The sequence below is a fragment of the Acomys russatus genome, chromosome 22 (assembly GCF_903995435.1).
Source record: "Acomys russatus chromosome 22, mAcoRus1.1, whole genome shotgun sequence".
Classification (NCBI taxonomy): domain Eukaryota; kingdom Metazoa; phylum Chordata; class Mammalia; order Rodentia; family Muridae; genus Acomys; species Acomys russatus.
Genome location: NC_067158.1, coordinates 53,515,855 through 53,541,424, shown reverse-complemented (window position 1 = coordinate 53,541,424; position 25,570 = coordinate 53,515,855). Strand labels below are relative to the sequence as shown.

At 44.2% G+C, this 25,570-nt stretch overlaps 1 protein-coding gene across 1 annotated transcript in view; it reads right to left on the bottom strand.

Moving 5' to 3' along the window:
- Wdr19 (WD repeat domain 19) overlaps window positions 1–25,570 on the bottom strand; it is a 61,254-nt gene that overhangs the window by 22,068 nt on the left and 13,616 nt on the right. The window contains exons 7-24 of the mRNA XM_051164757.1: window positions 22,220–22,300; window positions 20,696–20,808; window positions 20,261–20,434; window positions 19,435–19,505; window positions 18,831–19,003; window positions 18,630–18,744; window positions 17,740–17,846; window positions 17,024–17,146; window positions 15,278–15,427; window positions 14,243–14,390; window positions 13,917–14,121; window positions 10,380–10,539; window positions 10,095–10,205; window positions 7,635–7,744; window positions 2,730–2,787; window positions 792–932; window positions 630–712; window positions 136–219 (exon numbers count right to left, since the gene is read on the bottom strand). Of these exons, the coding sequence (XP_051020714.1) occupies window positions 136–219; window positions 630–712; window positions 792–932; window positions 2,730–2,787; window positions 7,635–7,744; window positions 10,095–10,205; window positions 10,380–10,539; window positions 13,917–14,121; window positions 14,243–14,390; window positions 15,278–15,427; window positions 17,024–17,146; window positions 17,740–17,846; window positions 18,630–18,744; window positions 18,831–19,003; window positions 19,435–19,505; window positions 20,261–20,434; window positions 20,696–20,808; window positions 22,220–22,300 (2,207 nt within the window). The remainder of the gene's footprint in view (window positions 1–135; window positions 220–629; window positions 713–791; window positions 933–2,729; window positions 2,788–7,634; window positions 7,745–10,094; window positions 10,206–10,379; window positions 10,540–13,916; window positions 14,122–14,242; window positions 14,391–15,277; window positions 15,428–17,023; window positions 17,147–17,739; window positions 17,847–18,629; window positions 18,745–18,830; window positions 19,004–19,434; window positions 19,506–20,260; window positions 20,435–20,695; window positions 20,809–22,219; window positions 22,301–25,570) is intronic.

Here is a 25,570-nt window from a genome sequence, read left to right as displayed (position 1 = left end):
GCAGGTGGTTACCGTCGGGCACTTCAGCTGACAAGGTCTGTGGTAAACGCTTTTCTTCTGTGCTGCCTTCCAGAGGGTTGAATGTGCACCCGGAAACCTATCAGGCTTACATTTGCACTGGGAAGCTGTGCGTACCTTCCATCTGCCTCTTTCGCTTTGGCATACTGCAAGTGGATCTTAGGGGAGGAGACGTGAGGCAGAAGCTCGCCAACTTTTGCCCTAGGAGGGGAGAGTTGAGAGTGAGATCAGCACCATTTCCAGCCCAGGAGTGGTGCCACACCCAAGCCCAGCTTTCCTTCCCAAGTGCAGTGATGAGCTTGCAAACACCTTGGCCCCTATACACAAACCAGATTTAACCGCTTTTTCTCCTGACACCTCTTCCCCACCAGCTGGTCAGGAAGATGAAGGCAAGTGCTGTAAGCCTTTTGGGGAAAGTAAAGGTTTTGTTTTTTATGGGATTTAGAATGCTTTTTGGGGTGTGAACTCATCTACGTAGTAACAACAGAGATGGAAGGCAGAGCCCAGTGAGAGAACATAGTGGACAGTAGGAAGAGGGGTAGGGACAAGGGGGAGACCCAGACATGCCCCTTTCCAAGGCTACTTAGAAACAAAGCCTGGCTGGCCCTTACCAGTTCTTGCAGCGGATGTAGACAGAGGCGGCTCTGTCATAATACTGGCCCTTTTCATACAGCTGGGCTGCTTCTGAAAATTGCTACAATGAAAAAGAGAACTTAGGATTCTGAATTCGTTCTGCTCTGACCATGTGAGTAACTGTGAAGACAAGGGAATACCTTCATATTCTCCAGGATGGCTCCACAGTCTCTTTTAAGGACCCGGCTGGGGTGCTTGAGGGCTTGGTTAACCCCTCTGCGGATGTCTCCTATCCTTATGGACATCTGAGCCACTCCGGCCAGGCACACTTCATTGTGTTCCTGTGACAACGAGGCACATGCTAGCATGACATACTTCAGCCAGCCAAAGGTTACAGTTTACTCTCCTTATCACCTTCAGAAACTCACAATTTTGAAATTAACACTTTAAAAAAATCAACTAATATAAAGTTCTTTTCTTCTCTGAGGTTTTGACCTTTTATACTTAACAGAAAGTTTTGTGATCCTTGTGAAAATGCCTTGTTTTCCACCTCTTGGTATAAGGTTGTATCTAGAAGTAATATACTGGCTAATATAGCATAAATACCATAAATAAAATTAAAGTGGGACTCACTAATTGAAGATTTCTATACTAAGTATGATTATACATAACTTTATTTAGGTCATTAAAGACAACTAATAAACTTGCCATATTTGCAGCAGGGTCTCTCTAAGCAGTTTGGCTAACCTTAAAACCCACGAGGTAATCCAAGCTGCCTCGGCCTTCCAACTGCTGGCACTACACATGTGCCACTAATCCTGGCAAGAGCGTTCCCAGTGAAATGAATGTCATACTGGTTCTGTCTACAGCAGCGAGTACACTAGAACTTTCTGTGATAATGGTCACAAGATGTTGCTGGGCATCTGGAATGTGGCTCATGCAAAGGAGGAAGTAGATTTTAAATTTCCCTTCATTTTTAACAAGCCAAACTGCCATATGTAGCTAGTTGTTACTATATTTGAGAGTATAGAGAATGAACCAAAACAGATGGAACAAAAACCAAACAAAGATGATGTGAAAGACTTAATGGGGGCCTGGCGAGATGGCTCAGTGGGTAAAGGTGCTAGCCGGTAAACCCAAGGGCCTGAGTTCGATTCCTGGGACCAATATGGTCACCTGGCCTCCACATATAGGTAGTGGCATGCATGCCCCTCCTCTCAGCCCACAATAAGTAAGTATATATGATTTTTAATCAAAATTTATTTTTTTACTTTGCGTGTATGTGTGTTTTGCCTGAATGTATGTCTGTGTACCATACATGTCTGGAGGTAAGGATAATTGTCAGCCACCATGTGGGCACTGGGCCTTGAAGCTGGGACCTCTGGAAGAGCAGCTGGTACTTTTAACCACTGAGCCATCTCTCCAGCCCAAAGGGATTACTGAAACTTTATAAATGTAAAAGTCTTATGAAATTATAGTTGGCTGTCACATACATGTACATAATATGGGTTAAAAAAAAAAAAGAAATCAACAGGCAAAGATCAACCTGGTTCTACTGTGTGTAAAGCTGTGTTTGCCTCCCACAGCCTTTCCAAGTCGGGGCACATGAGTCTCCTTTAAGAACATCTAATGGAACTCTCTTTGGATGTACTATGATTTTTCATCCGTTTTCTCACTAAATGACATTGGCCTATAAATGAGATGAAATAAAATTTTTACTTCCAATCTTAATTAGAAACTTATATCTAGGATGTAATGGCAAACAGATCCATGGATAAAATATGTAGCCATTTTTAGTTTTGTGAGTTTAAAGTGATGTGAGCATATTCTTGTCAAGTTGTTTATAGGCTGAACAATAGCCTCACCTACTAGATACTGAATAACTACAATGGTAATAAGACCTGGATTTTATTTTTGTTTTTTCAAGACAGGGCTTCTCTGTATACTCTTGGCTGTCTTAGACTCACTTTGTAGACAGGCTGGCCTCAAATTCACAGAGATCCACCTGCCTCTGCCTCCTAAGTACTGGGATTACAGGTGTGCGCCACCACACCTGGCAAGACCTGGATTTTAAAACGAAACAGAAAACATACTCCCGGAGTGTTAGGCATGTGTTGCATCTATTTATGTAAGGTTACCTTATTATTGCCTCTGATCCCTTTCTCGTAATGAGCTAAAGCATTTACGTAATCACCCCTGAAAGAAAATATCACAGTGAATTAATTCGTATTTAAGTCTTTAGCTACATACACAAAACTTTAAGGATGCTTTTTGTCACCACTTAGCTTACAATCAGGAAAGATGCTATTCAACACAGATGCCGGCCAGCATCCACTCAAAGGGGAGCACACTCTCATTTCACTACTTTAAAAACATTCTGGGCTGTGCTACAGCCTACGGCACTTACCATGTGATATCTTAGGCACTTCAGGAGGACTACAGTGCATCTTACAAGTTACTTTTAGTTAATTATTTCCTTTAGGGCACAAATGACAACCACAGAGTCATAGATATTGGGGCATGCCCCAGTGATTTAACTTCCTTACACTAGGCCCCAGCTCCTATAAGTTCTACCATCTCTCACCTCACAGTCTGGAGACCGCCTCTTCAACACACGGTCTTCGGGTACACCGAAGATCCAGAACACAACAATAATAACGGCTGCTGTACCCCAGACTGAAAATATCACAGACCTGGAAATCTAAGCCAGCTTCTTCAACTATGGGTTCTGACCCCATAGCTGAGTGTGGGCATCACAAAAACATTTGATACAGTGAAAGCAATTTAAAAAAAGTTAATTCAAAATCAAATACATAAAGAATCCAAGGTGTTTCTGGCAGGGCTCGTTCATGTCACATCATGTGACCTCACTGCTACCTTGGGTGTGAACACACTGCACTGCACACACTACATGCTGCAAGATGCCAGTGAGGCCGTCTGAAGTACCTTGGCTCAGATCCAAGCTCATCCATGTTACAATCTGCCATATCTCCACTATACATGCAGTCTTCTGCTCCTATACAACTGTGATGGCTCAACTATAGCTTAATCAGGGCTGAACTGTGGAAAACAGTATTTAATGTTTTCCTACTGCATTCATCAGCATGTAAGTATCAAATTAGTATATCATGCACTGTATTGTGTTAGAATGGTTGATTTTCAAAATTGCTGTCTGAGTTGTTGACTTGCATGTCATTAAAAAAAAAGCCCCCATTGAATTTTGGCTTGGGATTAGGACAGAATTTCCAACAGTTTCTAAAACAGTCCTAAACACACTTTTGACATTTGTACTATGTATTTATATGAAACTTTGACAATAAAGATCACAGTATCAATAAACTCTGGAAATCGGTGTTGGTGCTCATGCCTGCAGTGTGCAGTGTCCAGGCAAATTTAATTCTCTATGTAAAAATAAGCAAACAGATACAGTTTATTTACTCAAATCTGCTCTCATTGAAAATAAATGGTAAGATTACATATAGAGCAAAGAAGTGTGTGTGTGTGTGTGTGTGACCGTGTGTGCCCATGTGGAGCCAGAGGGTGATGTCAGGCCTCTGTCTCCATTGTTCTTCACATGATTTTTAAAAATATTTTTATTGGATGTGTCTGAGTGTTTGCCTTTATATGTATATTCATGTGTGCCTGACAGCTAGAGGCCACAAGAGGACACTAAATGCCCTGAAACTGCAGTGACAGCATCACATGGGCGCTGGGAACCTTCGCCAGGCCCACCATAAGAACAGCAAGCGCTCTGAGCTGCTGCCCATCTCTCTAGCCCTCCACTTCGGTTTCCCTGAACCTCACCAATTGGCTGGGATGCCCCCACGCCCACCTGGGGCTACAGGCAGTGACACCCTCCCTGCCTGGCTCTTTTTACGTGGTGCTGGGGATCCAAACTCAGGCCCTGTGTTTACACAGCCCTTTACTCAGGGAACCATATCGCTAGTCCCAAAGAATTAACCGCAAATGTTTGATTTCTATTTTATAGACCTATATACTTGGGGTTGCATAAAAATTTCGCAGGCAGAGAACAGGTTGCAAATGGAAAATGTTTCCAAAGCTCTGGTCTGACAGACTTATTTTCATGTCTCAGTACAATGATTTGGATGGGTGTTTTATTTGAGCCGTCTTCCTCTCAGCAGCCACCCCTCCACTGCAGTCAGTTAGCTCTGAAATGGCCTAAGATCCACTGAGAGCCCCTTCGTCAGCTTCGGTGAGCGAGTCAGGTTCTCTCTGTGAGGCCTGCTCAGTTTCTGAATCTACTGACAGATAAGAAAGGCTTTGGAAGGGAAGCTGTGCCTCCGATTGAAGAGTTTCTTTCATCAGCCCAGGGCTTCACAATCAGCAGTTTTCCTGAGTGGGAATGTCTAATTTGGGTCCAATTATATCAGCCCACCTAGGGACAGCGCCTGACAAGAGGAGTTAGCTTCTTGCTCAGGACCCTGCTCAATTAGGAGATGCTAAATCAAGATTTTACCCTTCGTCTCCTTCACTACCACTTCATTTTGAACTTCTCCCAGGGACCTAGCTCACTAGTACAACCCCCACTGGAGAGCTGAACCCCTAAACTCGACTGACCCGTCCTGCTCTGACACAACCAGGGTGGTGGATGCCTAATGAAGCCCGCAGGACCAAGCACAGGACCGAGCACAGGAGAGCCTTGACTACTGAGATCAGTAGGTGGTGGCTACTGGGGTGCTTGGTGAGAAGGCACTCAGGTTATCATGGGGGACACTTTTGAACTGGGCGTGTTAGATCAGGGCTGAGAGCACATACAGAGCACTGAAAGCCTCATGTGCCACCACCAAAGCAAAGGCTTCTGACTGACCTAGTCAGAGCTAACTCAAGTCAGATAAAGTGGGAGAGTTGGTATAAAAAAAAATCCCTGGACTGGGCGTGGTGGCGCACGCCTTTAAATCCCAGCACTAGGGTGGCAGAGGCAGGGGGATCGCTGTGAGTTCGAGACCAGCCTGGTCTACAAAGCGAGTCTGGGACAGCCAAGGCTACACAGGGAAACCCTGTCTCAGAAAAAAAAAAAAAAATCCCAGAAAGATGTGAAAGTCAGTCTTCTGAATGGTCCAGGGGCTTCCAGGGATGCTTGTGCCTGGCCTCTTGTGGTATATACTAAGATTCTGAAACGTTCATTTTGGTATATGGACATTTTTTTCTCTTTTATTCTTTTCCTTCCTTCCTTTTTTTCTGAGACAGGGTTTCTCTGTGTAGCCCTGGCTGTCCTGGACTTACTTTGTAGACCAGGCTGGCTTCAAACTCAGAGATCCACCTGCCTCTGCCTCCTTAGTGCTGGGATGCCCATAATATTTTTGTTTTTAATTCACATGCTAAACAAGCAACATTATCACTTAATTACACCCTAGACCATGGGTTCACTGCATATATATTTTAATTTTTAAAACAATGTGTGTCTGTGTAAGGACCCACAGGGTTAGATGCATCAGATTCCCCTGGAGCTGAAGTTACAGGTGGTTATGAGCTGCCTGATATGATGCTGGGAACTGAACCTGGGTCTCACCAAGAGCAGCAAATATTCTTAACCATCTTTCCAGCACCATGGATTTACTTTTTTTTAAGGGAGAAATGTGGGAAATTTTAATCAAGAATGACTAAGAAGAAATATATTCAAAAAGCTTTTACCTGAACAACAGAGAATGTTAAGTATTTGTTTTTTATTAATGTGATATATGTGTGTCAGCCATGAGTGTGCAGGTTTCTGGGGAGGCTGGAAGAGGGCATCTGATTCTCGTGACCACCTAAGGACCATCTGACTTGGGTGCTGGGAATTAAACCCAGGTCCTCTGAAGTGCAGCACGTGCGCTCAACCACTGAACATCTCTCCAGCACAGAAAAGCACTAAATGAGGAATCCTGAGTAGAAATAAAACAGAACTTTTTGGTATAATAATTTGCACAACTAAAATTTGTGTGACAATGTCTCTAATGAATCCATTGCATAAAAATAATACAGAATTATGTAAAAATGGTTTTAAAATAGTAAATATAGCCATAAACTAACTCACTCTCATCCCCCCCCCCCCCGGGTGTGTGTCAGATCATGGGATTTCCAATGTGCTCCATGAAGCATATTCATGCTCCCCTCAGGCAGCCTTATCACACAGGCACTGGCCTTCGCCCTGAGGGAAGCTTCTGCCTCGCCGCTCACCACTGCCGAGTTTTCAACCACATGCAAGTCAGTTCATGAAAGAAAAATTCTACAGGTTTAAGTTAGGAGTTGAAGCTGCCTCCCGCTCTCCACATACATGTTGGAACTTAGCTGCTGCCATGATGGCACTGGGAGGTAGCAACTTCAAGCCACTGGAGCCATGATTAAAGCATTGTTCTTGAGTTTTTACTCTCTCTCTCTTTTGTTCTTCTGCCTTCCAGAGAGTAAAAACTCAAGAACAATGCTTACCCAAATGTTGGTGCCTTTGACTGGGTATCCCAGCTTCTATAGGCATGAGAAGTTTCTTTGTTAAAAGATTATTTCTTTTTCATTATGTGTTATTGTGTCAGGATGTGCACATGTGTACGGATAACTGCGGAGTCCAGAGGTGAGCGATGCCCTGGAGCCACCCAGTATGGGTGCTGGGAACTGCACCTAGGTGCTTTGGAGGACTGCTCTTAACTGCTGAGCCGGTTCTCCAGCCTAAACTTTCTGATCTTGATAAATCACTTAGTCTCAGGCATTCTGAGACAGTAGCACAACAGACCAACCTTCAAAGCTCTGTGCTCTGCCTTTCAGTGACATGGAAAAGCTTCCAAGTGTTAACAGAGGTCAGAACCATGAGCCACAAAGCCCAGCGCGTCACCCTGGTGTTGTGCACACTGTTGCCAGCTAAGTTAGCTTGGACTTGGATACTGAGACATCACTAAACAAATAAAAACATTTTCTGGATATATAATTAATATTTTTCTCATTAAACCCACCCCCACCATTGCTAAAAAATGGCCTTCTACCCAGTGATGGTCTGGAACTGTGGATGTCCAGCAGTTGGCTACTGACTGGAAGACACGGAGCAGAGGACTCACATGAACTCCAGCTGGACGGCGTACTCCTTGGATATGAAGGGTATCTGGTCTGGGGCCAGGCGCTTCGCCAGCTGCAGAGCGATGTCCCAGTGCTGCAGGTCCCGCCTCATCTGTAGGAAAAACAGTGTCGCAAGGTCCAGAAAGGCAAAATGCTTTGCAAAGTCACTATATAGAGCCAGGCTTAGTAAAAGGAATTACATTTCTTTTTTTGCTTAAATAATTACAGTTTCTGTTTACAAAGATATTGCTACAATATACATTCTGAAAGGCAGCAGTAGAGCCTTCTAAACAGGACAAAAATCTTAGCTATTTTGGCTGCTTGTGTTCCTCTCAAAAGACAATTCTAATAAAAACTTTACTACAGAATATTTTTTCCAATAGTGAGATATTAAAGCTAATATAATCAATTAATTAAAATTTCACCTTAGAAGGACACAAAAAATTAGGAAACACTTTAGGAATTGATTTTCTTCCTACCTTCCTTGGTGAAGCAGGATTTTGTTATGTGTTCCTGGCTGGCCTGGAACTCACTATGTAGCCCAGGCTGGCCTTGAACTTGCAGTAACCTTCCAGTGTCTGTATCCTGCTGGGATTGCAGACATGAGCTGCTACACCTGGCCTGGGACTGATGTACTCCCCCCTCCTTCCTTTTGTTTTCTTTCTTTCTTTCTTGTTACACTAATTTTTTTGTTTGTTTTGGTTATTGTTTTTTGTTTTTTCAAGACAAGGTTTCTCTGTGTAGCCTTGGCTGTCCTGGACTCACTTTGTAGACCAGGCTGGCCTCAAACTCACAGCAATCCGCCTGCCTCTGCCTCCTGAATGCTGGGATTAAAGGTGTGCACCACTCTTGTTACACTTGTATGTCTGTGTGCTTGGGTACACATGTGTCATAGTGTGTGTGTGTGTGTGTGTGTGTGTGTGTGTGTAGGTCAGATGATAACTTGCAAGAGTCAGTTTTCCCCTTGCATCATGTGTGTCATAGGGATCAGAGTCATCAGGCGTGGTGGCAGTGCCTTCACTAGATGAGCTGCCTTTCTGGCCCCCAATACCGTTTCTATCATAGATAACTGCAGCTATGTTGCAGCATGAGCAACAGAAAACACAACATATGACGCATCTTCCTGGCTCATGTGGTCTCTTACAGGAACCAAATATACCAGGCGGCCACCGAGGAATCTGCCAGTTCACTCCTCACTGACTTAGACTGTACAGAATTCAGAACTACCTTTACCGGGTCCTGGTCTAGAGCATGAGCTCATTGGATGCTCACAGCTACCTTTGCAATGTTCTTGTGCCCATCTCAGAGAACCAGAAACGGAAGCAAAGACACAGCTAGCATGAGACGGAGCGCTGGGAAGCAGGGCTCTGGTTACCTAATTAACTTGTCCTGGAAAGTGAGGCTGAAGGAACTGCAGAGGCCTTTAGCCTTCTATTCTGAACCATCACCTCAGAGCCTTTACAGATCTTATGGCACCTGTGTAACTAATATACAGGATTATGTTTAGAGTATATATTATAAATATATTATAAGGTAGACGCAATTTAATTTAAACAGCTGTGAGAAAAGATGGCCAGAAGTTCAGTTTGCTGGCTTGCTTATTCTGGCTATTCCTAGTTATTATAAGTGACTTAATTGTACTCTAAACCCATTTTCTTACCCAGCTACTTTAGCATTATTACCTGTACTTTAAAGAAGCAGGACCTAAGCTAAAGGAGGTCAAAGGACATGTCAAAGTTCACAAACAGCTAGAATCAGAATCCAGGTGTGCCTGCGTCACAAATCTGTGGGGGCTTTTTGTTTGTTTGTTTCTGACAGAGTTTTGCTACGTAGCCCTGGCTAGCCTAGAACTTAACTGTTTGGCCCAGGCTGACCTTGAACTATTGCAGCCCTCCTGCTTCTGCCTTTTCAGTGCTGGGTTTACAGGTCGGTACCACCTGGGCTGGCTAATCTATACCCTTCAGCTGACAGTGCGTCACCAGGCCTGCCTTCACCTCTGCCTTTAAACTTAGCTTGACATTCTGTTCAGTCATCCTCCTGCCACCAAGCAGGACGTGATGCAGTAACTAGAAGGTATGCTTCAGGGTCCCCGGGTGGGACACAGAGGGAGTAACACTACTGGGTCCTAGGGCAGACCACTGAGGGGTTACATGAGTTAACACAGGCCAAGTGCTTAGAACAGCACCTGGCAACATGAGCAATCTGTAAATGGCACCTACTTTTCTATTACAGTTTTGTGAGTTACACACAATCTTTTCTCTTTGGACACATTTAGCAATTGTACATGTAGCAATGCTACAATACCATGCCTTTTTATACCTCCCCTGAATGCAGGCTGAAAGCGGTTCTGAGGTTAAGGAGTCCTCAGGGGCTCTGAAAGCTGAAAGTCTACTCTTGAGGAGAAGGAGATAGGTGGCATGTGCTACAGACAGCCCTCACTCCAGACAAGGGTACGGCCATACCTCCAGGGCCGCCACAGGGCAGCTGGACGCCAGGTACAGGTCCTGAGCCAGGTTGAAGTCATTAGTAAACATGGCGAGATGTCCTGCCAAAAGATTGTGGTCCTCAATTCCCTACAAATAAAAGCAGTTTCTATGAGAAGAAAGTTAAGTATTTTATTTTTCAAAAGGCTTTGCTCAGTAGGAAGCAGTATCATCTACCTATTTGGTTGTCTGGATTAAGACTAATTGAAATGTAAAATGTTGACTAAGTAGCTTTGACTCAGTGACTCAGGAAACACTGCACACCTTTATTTCCTCCAAGGACATCACTGTGCCGACGTCCCCCATTGCCCTGGAAACTCGGATGGCAAACTCCACCTCCATGTGGTGCAGACAGGCTCTGCACAGCTCACTCCAGGCCACGTTATCGTTTAGCATCTTGCATATGTCCCAAGCATCAGCAAACCTAGGGTTGAGAACACAGACTAAGCCATCTGTTTGTCACCTACTAGGGAGTCTTTGGACTGCATGTCACCAAACATTATGTGCTAGAGAAACCTTCAAAACGTTTAACCTATAATTGGCACTTGCAAATTATGAAAAACAAAACCTTTTCCTTTGCTTGCACAGTTTTCTTACCTTCTTGATGTATGTGTTTGGGGCACATGTCTGTGCAGCAGCTGTGTGTGCCATGGAGGCCAGAGTGTCCTGCTCCATCTTTTTTTTTTTCATTTCTTTTCTTTTCTTTTTTTTTTTTTTTTTTTTTTTTTTTTTTTTTTTTTTTTTTTTTTCGAGATAGGGTTTCTCTGTGTAGCCCTGGCTGTCCTGGACTTGCTTTGTAGACTAGGCTGGCTTTGAACTCACAGCGATCCACCTGCCTCTGCCTCCCGAGTGCTGGAATCAAAGGCGTGCGCCACCACGCCCACCCTGCTCTATCATTTTCCCCCCTTACTCCTTGACAGGGCCTTTGACTGACTATGGATTGCATGGTTTTGCAGTGAGGCAGGCTAGGCAGCCCAGACACTCCTAGCTTTGTGTGTGGGTACTGGGGATGTGAACTCAGGTCCCTAGGCTGGTGCAGCAGGTGCTCTTACCCACTGAGCAACCCAGCCCCTTCCTCACCATCTTCTACCAGTCAGAATTTACTCTCTGTAATCGCCCCTTCCCACCACCAATTAACAACTAATTCTAATTTTTAAATCCTACACAGAGCTGAGAATTATTTTTGTTCTCACTTAAGTACAATAAAGCTAGTACTCTAGGCATGGTGCACACACCTTTGATCTCGGCACATGGAAGACAGAGGCAGGAGGATCTCTCTGAGTTTGAGGCCAGCCTGGCCTACATAGCAATTTCTAGGACAGCCAGGGCTACCTACAGAGATCATGACTCAAACAAAAACAAAAACAACCAACCATTTCCCTGGCAACCCTCTCACCCAAAACAAAACAATGACAAAACAACAACAAAGAAACCCCAGTACTCTAGCTTTGGAGTTCAGCAAACATAGCAAACAGATGTTCAAGCACAGATGTTCTCCTTTGCCTGGTGTGTGTGTGTGTGTGTGTGTGTGTGTGTGTGTGTGTGTGTGTGTGTGTTTTCAGACAAATAGATAGGGAAAGAGGAAAAACAGGAGTGCACAGAACAGTGGTTTTCAGCCTGTTGGCTGTGACCCTTTGTGGGTCAAATGACCCTCCACAGGGGTTTCCTAAGATCATGAGAAGGGACACACCTTTAATCCCAGTACTTGGGAAGCAGAGGCTGATGCATTTCTGTGAGTTCAAGGCCAGCCTCATCTACAAATTGAATTCCAAGACAGCCAGGGCTGTTACATAGAGAAATCTTATCTTGAAAAACCATGAAAGAAAAAAAGATGCATATTTACATTACAGTTCATAACAGTAGCAAAATTATAAAGTTACAACATAGCAACAAGGATAATTTTATGGTGGTGGCGGGGTCACCACAACATGAGAAAATGTATTAAAGGGTTGTGCAGCATTAGGAAGGCTGAGAACCACTGCTATAGAAGTTGATGTTTTAGCCAGGCACGGCGACGCAGGTGTGATCCCAGCACTCAGGAAGGCAAAGTCGGGTTATCAATGTGAATCAATGTGAGTTCAAGGCCAGTCTGGTCTACAGAGAGAGTCCAGGACTTCCAGGGCTACAGAAAAACCCTGTCTCAAAACCAGAACAAACCAAAACTGTGGGGAGCAGTGCCAAATTCTGCCATGTCAGAAATCCCATGCTTAGGCTGCATGCTAACCTTTGAGTTGCTGACCTTTGCCAGAGGAAGTCTTGTGTTCTAGGCTATACTTGGACTATTTACCTTTGAAAGAAGTAGGGAAGTCCCAATTGGGAACCACCCAGAGGATCAAGGAAGTTCTTACAGGGAGCTACTCAGAGAAATAGGAAGTTCTTACAGGGAGCGATTCAGGCTATTGTATTCTTGCCTGTGGGCTGGGGAGAGTGGGATTAGAATAAATCCTGTTGACCTTGGTATATAAAGTCTTACTCCTCCGCATAAAAGAGAGTCTTGATCGGAAATTTCCAGACTTGACTCAATATCTCTGGTGTCTCTGTACCCTACTTTCAATCCCCACTCCCTCTTTCAGGTGAACCCTGGTTTGATTTGTCTCGTGGGCCGGGACACATCACAAAACAAAACACCAAACCAAACCAAACCAAAATGATGTTTTTAGGCAAGGCAAATCTGAGGAGTCCTTGGACTGGTGGAAAATAATAAATACAAGTTTAAATGGAAAATAGAGTTGTTTAATTTTGTTGAGACAGGATCTTGCTATACAGGCCAGGCTGGCCTCAAACTTTAGACCATTTCAAGTGCTGGGGTTACAGGCAGGCCACCCTTGGCTACTGGGGACAGTTTACTGGTTTGTTTTGTTGTGCCCTGAGCACAGAAGGCAAGTGCTCTGCTACCAAGCTGAAGCCCTGGGCCCTGCAGTCAATTTTTGTTTCAAAGCCCTGTGAGGATAGCCGTCCCAGCAGGATAATTAGAGAAGAGTACAAGAGCTCTTGGGCCCGAGGAGCTAGTCAAGATGTGACCAGAAGAGTTAGAGCCACAGGGACTCACAGTGGCCCTAGGCAAAAGGGGGAAAAAAAAAAACGAGAAAGATGAAATATCAAGCCAAGTGAAATCAAACCTCATCATCTAATAATCAGAACTTTCCAATAATCAGCACTCTTTGGGGCACCAAGTGCTTTTCTCACAATAAGGCACATAAGGAACCACACCAGACGACAGCACCTCCTCCATAGCTTACATCTTTTCATATCCACCGTCTCTTTTCTATGTAACGTATGCACATGTGTGTGCGTGTTTGTGCTTCTGAGTACATGTGTGTATGAGTGTGCACGTATATGGTCCAGTGTGGAAAGGCCAGAGGCAGTCTTAGGTGCTGTCTCTCAAATGCCACCCACCTTTTTTTTTTTTTTTTTTTTTAATGCTGTAACTGACCTACACTTATGCCATTACGCCCGGATTCTTTCCAGTGTGGGTTCCAGGAAGTGAACACAGGTCCTCATGCTGGCAAGGCAAGGCTTTGACCCGAGAGGTCTCTTCAGCCCTGTTACCCATTATCTTAGCTACGCTTCAAAACAGCCCACGAGTCAATCACTAGTCATAACTACTGCCTGGGGCATGAAGGCGAATGAGCTGGTCTCAGCCGGTTAGTAGTTTATTTTAGTTTGCTAGTACAGCCGTGCAGTTTAGACCCTGCCCCGCGCAGGGCCCGCAGTCTCGCTGTGTCAGAGCTGCACGGCAGGGCCCGCAGTCTCGCTGTGTCAGAGCTGCACGGCAGGCGCACTGACTCCCACCCCACCTACCGTTTGAGCATCAGCGTCTGCAGCAGCATTTGTCTCAGCTCAGAAGGCTCCGTATCTTTTATGCTGTTAAGGAAGCTGTGGGTGCTGAGGTAGATGGAGTTGATTTTCCCACTCTGTGTCTGGCAGGTCAGTTCCCCATTGTATAACAGCAAAGGTTTGTAGGAAAAGGGGAGTTTAGTGCCACCAGCCAAAATAACCTTGGATCCTGTATTAGAAAACAGACCCCTTAATTTTGCAATCTAACGCTGGGCACAAATAACAAAGTTTTCAATTTCACTACAATGAAAACTCATTTATCAGTAAAAGTACAGTGAGTGATTGTGTACCTTGGATGGTGTCCTTGTGAAACACGTAAGTGTACACCTTATCATCATCATAAGCAATAAATGCACCTTTATCCATTGGCCAGTTTTCCCAAAGAACTCCTTTAATGGTCGGCGAGAAGTCTGGGATCTCATAGGTAGCATCATTAACCTATGAGATAGGATTCACAGGTTTGCCTCTGGGGTCTGCCATTATAGCCTGCGTGTGAAGAGCCTGTCTGCAGCGGCAGCACGCTTGACTCCCAACACCACTCCACCCCAGCATCTTTCCTCAGTAGAGGAGCTTCTCTTCGTATTACTGAACTAGATCCCCCTTGGCAAAAACCAACAAAGCCTCAAAGGCCAAACAAACAAAATGATAGCTACTGGGTAAACTCAGGGTTTGATATAAAACTGGATTAGTTTATAGGAAAAACTATAAAGTGTAGACACAATGACTCCATGTTGTTAGAAAGCTGATGCTGCTCAGCACGTATGGAACAACTTTTCTTGTGCTTTTCTACTTGTTTCTGAGTCAAGACTTGAGTGGCTGAGGCTAGCCTGGGCTACATAGTATAATAACATCTGGTCTCAACGTCAGTGACAGCTCTCTGTGAGACAGACACGTTCTCTTGGCACTGCTCACAAACATGATATTACAAAGACACAGCAATGGACTACAGTCCTTGACTCTGTGGGATAGAAAACTTATTTGATGAATATTTTATTAAAAGAAACTTTCTAAGCAGGTGTAGTGGTGCACACCTTTAATCCCATCTCTGAGGCAGAGGCAGGTGGGCTGTTGTGAGTTTGAGACCAGAATGATTTATGTAGCAAGTTCCAGGACAGCTAGAGCTACATAAAGGAGAGACTCTGTCCCGGAAACAACCAACAAACCAGCATCAGAACCTTTCTTACTGCATTAGAATTGAGCATCTTGAGCTCTGTTTTGCTTCCCTGGCACTGGAGATTGAGGCCAGAGTATGCAGCGTGCTAGACAAACACTTAGCCATCGCTGAGTCATACCTCAGCACACATTTCCAAATTTTCTATACTTACAGGACAGTAAACAAATCCATCACTTTTTTCATCAATGAAAGCTAATCTGGTTCCATTTGGATCAGGAAATAGCTTTTTCACACCAACAGGATGTCGATAATCATTAACAAACTGCCAGTCTTCAATGAAGAAATACTGAATAGTGCCAGCCTAAAAAAAAAAAAAAGAAAAGAAGAAGAATTCTAATCAAGGAACTGTAAAATGGTTAAGAAAATACTGACTTTTCACATAAAATTATCCACAAAATAATTTAAAAAGAGAAATATTATTACATTCAATAAAGAAAGAGGCTAATATATTTAATGTCTATAGGAAGTAGACTCTGGAGAAATAAGACTTGGCAGGGGCTGGAGAGATGGCTCAGAGGTTAAGAGCACTGGCTGCTCTTCCAAAGGTCCTAAGTTCAATTCTCAGCAACCAAACCACATTGTGGCTCACAGCCATGTGATCTGGTGCCCTCTTCTGGCCTGCAGGTGTTACATGAAGGCAGAACATTGTATACATAATAAATAAATCTTAAAAAAAAAAAAAAAGAATTGGTGGAAGGGGGACTTGGCAGGCTGGGCAGTCAGCGACACCAACTACAGGTAGGCTGGGGAATCTTGTGAAAGGTTGTCCATGCCATCTCTCACGCATCTACCTCGGGGAACTGTACAGAAAGCAGATTCTTGCCTGCTTCCAGGGATGCTCGGAGTCATCCGATTCACCTTCCTTCAGTCTAGTGTGGCCCTGTAGGCTGCAGATGACTGCACACTGATCTGGCTTTGCTGTGTACGCCCACTGGAGCTTGCTGCCTCCCTACTCGTCTCTGGAAGTACATCTAAACCAACTGAACTGCCCAGGAATTACTGAGGGATCTGACAGCCTTCACTGTAAAATCTACACAACACAAAAGGAAAAAGAATCTACACAATTCTAATAAATGTTTCCAAAAAGTTGAAGACAACGAACTCAGTTTTTGAGACCAGTATGGCCTGGATATCAAAATTAGAGAAAAGCACTAGAGAAAACAAGAAACCAGGTAGTGCATGCCTTTAATTCCAGCGCTGGCAGAGGCAAGCAGATTTCTGAGTGTTGAAGGCCATCTTGGTCTACACAGAATATTCCAGGTCAGCCAGGGGCTGCATAGGAAGACCCCACACCACATTAAAAAAAAAAAAAACTAAGCAAAACAAAAACTTCCAAAAACTAACATTGTAGCACAATGGGGTTGGAGAGATGGCTCAGCAGTTAAGACAACTGGTTGCTCTTCTAGTGGACCTGGGTTCCACAGGGGCTTACAACTGTCTGTAACTCTAGTTCCAGGGGATTTGACATCCTCTTCTAGCCTCAGTGGCCACCAAGCACATATGTGGTGCATAGAGATTCCTTGCAAAGCACCTATACACATAGGACTTAAACTTTGTAAAAATTTAAATAAAAAAACCACCACTCAAAAAACCCTGAGATTAAATTTAAGCCAAAGTTTTAGCAAATGATCTTGACACCATGTAAAAGGAGAACACATTAGCACACATGAGGGAAAGTGCAGTTGGAAGAGCCATGCGCAGCTGGCAGATAACTGAATCAATATTTGAGCCTCAAATGTCAGACTCCAGAGTCTACCCTTAAAGTCAGCAAACCCTCATGCCACCTCAGTCCTACATGAGTATACAGCTGACCAGCTACTTCTTCATTAGAGGCCTGAGACTAGAAAGTAAGAGTTAGACCCTGCTCGTGCTCTGCCTTCCAGACGCTAATGCGTACGTCGGTTCCATAGATGAGAAAATCACTAGTTAGGGCGTGGCATAAAATCCGGCACTTATCATCCACTGCTGGGAAGAGCCGAGTCTCACGTTCTTCCTGAGCGTCCAAGATTTCATTTTCTATCTAAAATAAAAAGATGTTTTATTTCGTGGTTCACTGATTTCCCAAGTTCAACTACATAATCAGACTCTCAAACCCCCTTGGGCCAGCTTATGCCCCAAACAGCTGGCCCATAGGGCAGTCCCGAGCACCCTTTTCGGTGGGAGGGTTATGTGCAGCAGCTGCTGATCTCCTTGGCTTCCCACATGCAGAGTCAAGAGATAGATGTGTGAGAAACCCTGGTCTAAAACCCTACCCTCACAGATGACAGTCTCTCTGGACAACTCAACAGGCACAGCAGGCCCAGGTCCCTACAGTCAGTACTCCCAGTTACAGCAGAGAGAGCATTCTCTGTAGGTACTCATGCCTCATCTGTGGTTCCTTCTAGATGCAAATTACCAACCCTGTAGTTAAAGCCGTGAGTATCACCATTGATACTTATCAGGCTTCCAGGGTGCGTGCGTGCGTGCGTGCATGCGTGTGTGTATCTCATACAGCCAGAGATGGTTCATCCTTCATCCACATGGGTCTTCTAGCTTGACTGTGCACTGTGCTTCCTGGCCAAGGTCCCTGACAGTGGGACATTGGACTCAGGCTTTCAGAGCAGTAATACTTACCAGATGTAACTGGATTTTGCCTTCAAAGAGTGCAGCGGCATAGTCAGAGTGGAGGCAAATGCTGGCCACGGTGCCCAGATATTCCACATCTTTTAACTTTTTTACAGCTGTAGCAATTTCAAAAACATTTAAACATTAAGGTATAGAACAGATGACTGATGGATGTATACTTTGGCATGGCTCTTCTGAACTAAGCCTTGTTTCAGCCACTCTACAGAAACTCCTAGCTGCCATTTAAATTTACCATCGGGGAATTCCTAGTGGGCCACAGGGAACAAAAGCAGATAAAATCACAAGCAAAGCAAATCATGTGTAAGTGATAAGAAGTTAATGGAGTTTTCTATTTATTAGGTCACTTCTGACTTAGAGTGGGGGAAAAGAGTAGAGAGCAAGGGGGAGGGAAGACCAAGCTCCCCCTATATGTTAATAACATTTTTCAAAGAACAAGAAACTGGGAGGAATGGACACTTTAGTTAAGCGCTTTCCAGGCTTAGGTGCGCCTCAACAAAGCCACTGTGCAAGTGACGTCATACACTCGATTTCACCTCATCTGCTTCTTGATCCCTTTAAAGTAGCTTTAGCTCCAGATAAAGTCAAGTTCACAGGGTAGCTATAGTCCTTTAGCTGAGGCAGAAAGGGACACTGAGCCCAGGGCCTGTGTAACGGAAACACTCACACCATGCTGTCCTCACTACCAAAGCAGAGAACACAATCTGTCTGGAAGATTTGCAAAGATTAGAAAGAGTAGAAACAAAGCAATTTAAGTTAAGAATGAGATGACAGAACCAAAGTGAGTGGAAGACACAGCCTTAGAAGTCACTTCTAGTGCTTTTCAAATGGTGCTGAAACAGAATGCTATATGATGGACCACAACATGGATTTAGACTTGCCATTTTCACCAAGGACATAAAACCAAGCTCGATTATTCATCCCCACAGCCAGGTGATAGAGACCTACTGCGACAAAGTTGGGTTCCACGTCAACAGACACCGTGATTGGTGGCTCCTACAATACAGAATTGGAACAGTGGTGAACCAGCTGTTAAAACTGTCCTCATTGATAAACAAGGACAGACCATACAGTTTACATACTCCTTCGATGAGGTTGGCCACGGTGACCTCAAGGAGTGAGGTGAGATACGCAATCCTTGTGTGACAGGCATCCCCGAGGATGGGCAGCTTGGTCAGGAAGACATGCAGTGAGCCTCTTTGGGTAGACAGCGCTAGCAACTGACCATCATCAGTCCAAGATAAGGTACCCAACCCTGAAGCAATTTGCAAAATAAATCGTCATTCAAAACTATAATATACTGTTGCAGTCAACCAAATAAAGACTGTCATGCAATAGGCATACAAATTTTAGATGTCTTCTTCCTTAAATCATCTTGCAATTTCACTATACATTAGTAAGAGAATATGGGCACTCAGTCACCTGCTATGACTAACGAGGTACATATACTTTGTACAACTGGGATTAGGGTAAAGTTTGTTATAAGCTGATGATACAAAGTATACTTACAATGTTTTAGTCAAGTAGTACAATTTAAGACAACTCCTAATGTAAAGAAACTATTTTAGGGAGCTTCAGTGAAAGGTGTTAATTTTATTCCTCTCACAAGAATGGAAACCACGCAGCAACTGTTATTTTCCACAACTACAATAACAAAATACCAACCAGCTTCGGCAGGATCAATACCTTTATTTTCATCATCCAGATTAATTATAGCATACATGTCTCTTAATTCTGTCAAATCATGGATTTTTATGCTGAAAAGTAAAGAGAAAGGAACTTATTTTTTACTGGGTTTCATTCTGGCAGTTTTGTACACTGTTTCTAGTCACAGTCCACCCACCCAGCTGCTCTCCAGGCACTGGTGTTGGACCCTCCCTCCACACTTTCATCCCTCAGCACGCTGTGTGCTCTCTTCTCTGCAGCTTCAGCTATGAGGGGATGGCTTTTTCCGGGGGGGGGTGGGGGGTGGGGTGAGGGCGGCACAGGCCTCTATCTGTGCTCTAGAGCCCACTTTCAGGTTTCAGGCTACCATGAAAGACTGGAAGACAAATGGGGGACTCCCTGCTGAGTTGAGGCACACTGATTCTGGTCTTGTCCTTTAATTAGCCTGCTATTACTTAACTTTCAAAGCCCTCAGACTGCGCACCTGTCCTGGGTTACAGCTGGATCAGAGGGTGAGGCAGGTGGAGTGTGCTCCACGTCATCTAAAACTCCCATTTCAACTTTAAGACTGGTTTTCCAGCATACTGTTCTATTCCTCTGCTCTAGGCATAAAGCCTTTAACGTTTTGGTTGCTAAGCAGTCTTGCCATTTCACTACACATTTATCAGGAGACTGTGAGTGCTGACCATGTGAATAGGGACAGAGAAGGAGACTTAAAATTTGTTTTCATTGTAGACAGTTCAAAGGAGTCCAAGAAAGTGTGGGTGTCAGATCATATCAACCACAAGGTTCTATTGATTTTCTGGAGTAGCCCCCACATTCCAAGAACCATGTGGCTCTAACTAACCAGTTATCTCCACAGGTAGCAGCTTTGCTCAGAGTCGGTGACAGTGCCACACTGGTTAGATTGTCCTTATGGTCACGAGCCTTAAATATCTCTTGCCCAACTTCTGGAAAGTGAGTAGAAATAGCCAGAAACGTTCCACGGGAAAAGCCAATCATGATGTAGCCATCGCCATACCTAAGGCCAGCAAGATGATGAGAGGATGAAAAAGGAAATGTCCTATCGAGGGCAGGATGGCAAGAACCTTAATGTGATAAATATCACTACTTCACCAAGGCCCAACTGTGTATCACGTAACATGCTAGGTGGTGTAACACATGACATCACAGACTGCAGCGGTGGAGATGCCCTATGTATGCGCAATGTATGGACAGACTCAAACATAATAGGTAAGGAAAAAGCACATTTTTTTTCCTAGAATTACTTTTTTGTACATACCAACTGTAGCAAACGATGTTGCCATAGGACTGCTGAAACTCCACATCAACTGGGTTATCTGGTTCATTCAGATGAAAAAGAAACAACATTTTCTTGCCAATTACTGCACTTATCTGCCAGAAAAGATCAGGAGATAGTGGAATGAATTACTTGGACTTTCACGAAAAGACCAACAAACAAGTCCAAACAGCTGAGCCTCATTATGAAAACAGCTAGCCAAAGCTGGCTGTGTTAAATGTCATGATAAGTGTAAAATGTAACTAACAAAAAATAGCAGAAAGCATTTGCTGATGTGTAGTCTGGCAAAGGTCTTTGGCTTTATATATTTCCAATGTACTTTTTAAAATACACTATAACACCTTTGTAGAGTCTTTTGAACTCTGCACCTCTCATCAGATCCTGTGCTGTTTAGGAAAGTGACTCAGCATAGTTTTGCTGCAGCTGGATTCACTTTGCAGGGCCACTTGGCCTGTGAGCCAGCAGGACTACAGATGTACGCCCTAAGGATGACCTAGGGCCTCAGTGTCACTTTGCACTGGGCGTGGCTGAAGGAAGAGCCCTGTGTGACTGACAGTTAGAACCAGCTGCAGTTGTCACAGGAGGGTGTCCTTATGTTGGGAAGAGGAAAGTGTATATTAACTTATGTTAAAGATGACACTTTGCTGTGTTTCCTGAATTCTAAAATGTCATCAAGTACAACAGCATAAAGAAACATTACCTCCTAACATACTTTTGTGTTGATTATGAAAGTTATCCGGGATTTACATACAGCAAGGAAATTGTACCTGTTAAAGCTACAATTTTCAGAGATCTGTTTACTATCTGGCAATGTGGGGGAAAAAAAGATCTTAAATCAGATAGAAATCAATGTTTCCATTTTTTTTCTTGTTTTTTTTTTTTTTTTTTTTTTTTAGAGGCAGGGTTTCTCTGTGTAGCCCTGGCAGTCCTGGAGCTTGCTCTGTTGACCAGGCTGGCCTATGCCTCCTGAGTACTGGGATTAAAGGTGTTCTCCACCACCTCCTGGCCAAAGTTTCCGTTTTTAAAGGGACCTCCTCTATGTTCTTACTACCACAGGAATGGGACAGCAACTCCAGCCATAACAGAAAATGTCCTAGTCTGTTGGATGGGAGGCAGTTAGCAACGGCAAACACAACTTTTAGGTCTAAGAGACTAAGGTTTACCTTGGCTTAAGAAACAACAGATAGTCACATGTGGTGACACACACCTTTAGTCTCAGCATTTGGGAGGCAGAGACAGGTAGATCTCTGAGTTCAAGGCCAGCCTGGTCAACAGAGTGAGTTCCAGGACAGCCAAGGCTATACAGAGAAACCCTGTCTTGAAAAACCAAAGAGAGAGAGGGAGAGAGGGAGGAAGGAAGAGAGGGAGAGGGAGAGGGAGAGAGAGAGAACAAATGAACGAACAGAAAGAAGTTATCAAAGTTCGAGCCAGACTAGTAAAGGGAAATTGAACACTCTATGGAGCTACCAAAATGATTTGGGTGTGGGTTGGAATTAAAATGCTTACTGTGTTTTCAAAAGAAGAAATTCGGTCATCTGTCTTGCTTGTGAAAAATTTGATGTCACTTGGCTCCGATTTCACTGGTGTCTATGGGGTAAGAAACACATCACTGTGAACAAACTCAATAATCCTGTCCTCAGGGTGGAGCTCGGTGACAGGTCACACGGTAAGCATGTCCAAAGCCTGGGGTTCAGTTCACAGTTCCTTCTCCAAAACCTTAGAGGTTCATTCTGGATATTAATAAAACATGAAGCTTACTTTTATTTATGATTAATTTTGGACTGTGAACCTGAAAATCTTACTGCTACAAACCTAGAAATTCTGGATAAAACAGGAGGCTGAGGCAGAAGGATGGCCATGTGTTTAAAGCCAGCCTGGGTTCTGCAGCCAGGGCTACAGAGTGAGGATCTGTTTCAAATGCAAAAAACCATGAGCTGGGGATGCAGCTCGGTGGCAGGGCACTGGCCTAGCACACATAGGTTCAATCTCTAAAACTGCAAAAATAAGACAAAACAAAACAACCAAACCAGTCTCTGGACTCCAGAAAGAAGATACATGCTGAGCAGGTTAAATAAGAGTGAAGCCACATAAGCGACGCTAAAGTGATCTTCTGAACCACAACAGAGAGGCACAGCAAAAGAGGCAACACTTGTACTGTGTGCGCTGCCTACCACATGGCACCTTAAGTGGCGTGTCTAATTTTGGAAGGAGACTTCTTGAGGCTAGAAAGTGGAAACAATTATCTTGTATGCAAATTCTGTTAAGATGCAATGCTCTGTAGAAAAAACATTCTAAGATCATTTCATGACTCAGAGAACAAAAAAGTGCAATTACATATTGAGAATGGCCAGTATAGGCATCTAGACTGGGGCGTTGCAGCACGTGCACAGCGTGTCTATCGTTCTGTTTCTAAGGGCAACTGAACAGAATGATCAGAACTGTGAGGTTACCAGAAGTTACCAGAAGTCGTGTCAGAGCACACAACTTTTAGAATGCCAGAAGAATCCTAAAAACTACACGAGCTTGAGGCAGCGGCATGGTCGCATGGATAAAAGGTGTCTGGCGTATGCCTGATGACCCAAGCTTGATCCCCAGAATTCATATAATGGCAGAAGGAGAGAACTGACTCCACGGAGTTGTTCTCTGACCTCCATTCATGTGCTGCAGCACACACATATGCACTCACACATGTCACATGTGTGGAGGTGTGCACGCACACAACACACACACAGATGGTGAAGAGAACTAAGGGTTTTAGAGCTGAAGGTCTACACTAGCCAATGCTGTGTGTGGTTCTGATCAACAGAGGCACTGATTTCTGCTTGGCTGTTTCAGAGTATCCCTATTTTACTACTTCTACTTTGCTCACTATAAACTCTTTTTTCTTTTTTCTTTCTTTCTTTTTATTTTTTATTTTTGTTTTTGGAGACAGGGCTTTTACTGTGTAGCTTTGGCTGTCTGGGACTTGTTTTGTAGACCAAGCTGGCTTTGATCTCACAGAGACGTACCTGCCTCTGCCTCCCCGAGTGCCAGGGTTACTACGGGCATGTGCCACTGTGCCCAGCTCACCACAAATTCTTAATCTCACTGCATACCTCAGTTAGCTTGGGCAGCCTGGACTACATCTTCCCCTCCTACCTGCTTTCAATGAAGGACAGACACTGCCTTAACCACTAAGGTAAGCTTTCACAGGGCATCTGGTCAGCCAGGTAGACTAAACTCAAAGCTCCCTGGGAACAGCTGGGTGCGGCCATATGACTGACCTGTGGCCCATTTAACATGGCAAGAACGGAAACAAGCAAAGGCTCCTTCAGTGATTTCCTGCGTTCTTCCTCCCTTTCTCACTTTCCTGGGGCTGAGATGCAGCCATGAGCCTGGGTACTAGTGCTCATCTGGCAGGATAAGGATGCATCCTAGAAGCCGGTAGAGCTAGAGATGGAAGGGAGCTGTCATTCTGTGTGACCTACCACCTCTCTACTGTTACATGAGAAGGATGGGAAAAAACAGAAGTCATGTTTTTAAAGTTCTTATAAATTGGAACTTGTAATTCAGTTTTAGCTTATTTACTTATTTAGTGATGCTAAGGCTTGAACACAGAGCCCCATGAATGCTCCCTTAGGTAAGGGCTCTACTGCTGAGCCACACTCTCAGCCTTTGCTACAGCATTTGCTTGCACTCTGTCTTATTTGGGTTGTTTTCTCTCTTTTAAAGATTCACAGTCTAAGGTTTTGTTGATCTTTACTATCCCGCAAAGCTACAGGGCTTCTAAGCTGTACCACAGAATTTGGTAATTCCTCACAAAAGGCCATGCGTCCTTCAGGAGATGCCCTAGTATCATGGCAGGACTGTGTGTGAGTAGGAGAGGCACAGTGCGTACAGAAGCTGAAGAACCTTCCTAACAAGCTTCTCTTAATTAACAGTGAGAGTCCCAAGAGAACGACATTAACTCCTCCTACCCACAGGACTCCATCACCTCTCACTCGGCGCCCACTCTTCAAAGGCTCCACTGCTTCCCAACATCATGTACGGGAAGACGGAACTCCTGACACATGAACACTTGGACAGCAAACCACACTCAACCACAGCACACACCAAGGGAGCGATCGTGTGCCAGAGATCAGGACGCACAGTGAGAGTGCCTCTGTGCTGGAACAGCAATCTGCAAGGAGCTGAACTCTGCCAACAACGACATGAGTGAGCGCAGAAACAGCCTCGTGGGAGATCCTGAGGCACAGGCACCCCCAAGAAGCTGCATCTGGATTCCTTGCCAACAACTATGAAACACAGATTTTTTCTTTTCCGAGACAAGGTTTCTCTGTGTAGCCTTGGCTGTCCTGGACTCACTTTGTAGACCAGGTTGGCCTTGAACTCACAGTGATCCGCCTGCCTCTGCCTCCCGAGTGCTGGGACTAAAGGCGTGCGCCACCACCTGGCTATGACACAGATGTTTTAAGCTCCTGCATTTTGAGATATTTTGTTATACAGCAACAGCTGGTGAGTCCATCACATTTCCAATTGTGTGTATAGTAGAGAGTAAGGCTTATGCATGCGCCCAAGCAGATGTTCCAAGAGCACTTCAGTCAATGCTGCCACGGTAGAGGCTCCATACCAGGGCACTAAAGGATAGACAGTAGTTGAAAGAACAATTTTCTCTCTGGTGACATTAAGTAGTTATTGGCAATATAAACTCCCTTAAGGAAGGACCCTCTTAGAATCTAATCAATCTTGGAGAAATTCTAACAGTAGTAGAATTTTACCTTAATTAAAATTTAGTCAGAAGTATTTTGGAAACAATTTAATATATCAATGAAAGATTGGCCTTAGAATCAGGAAGCTTGATTCTAAGTCCAGCATCCT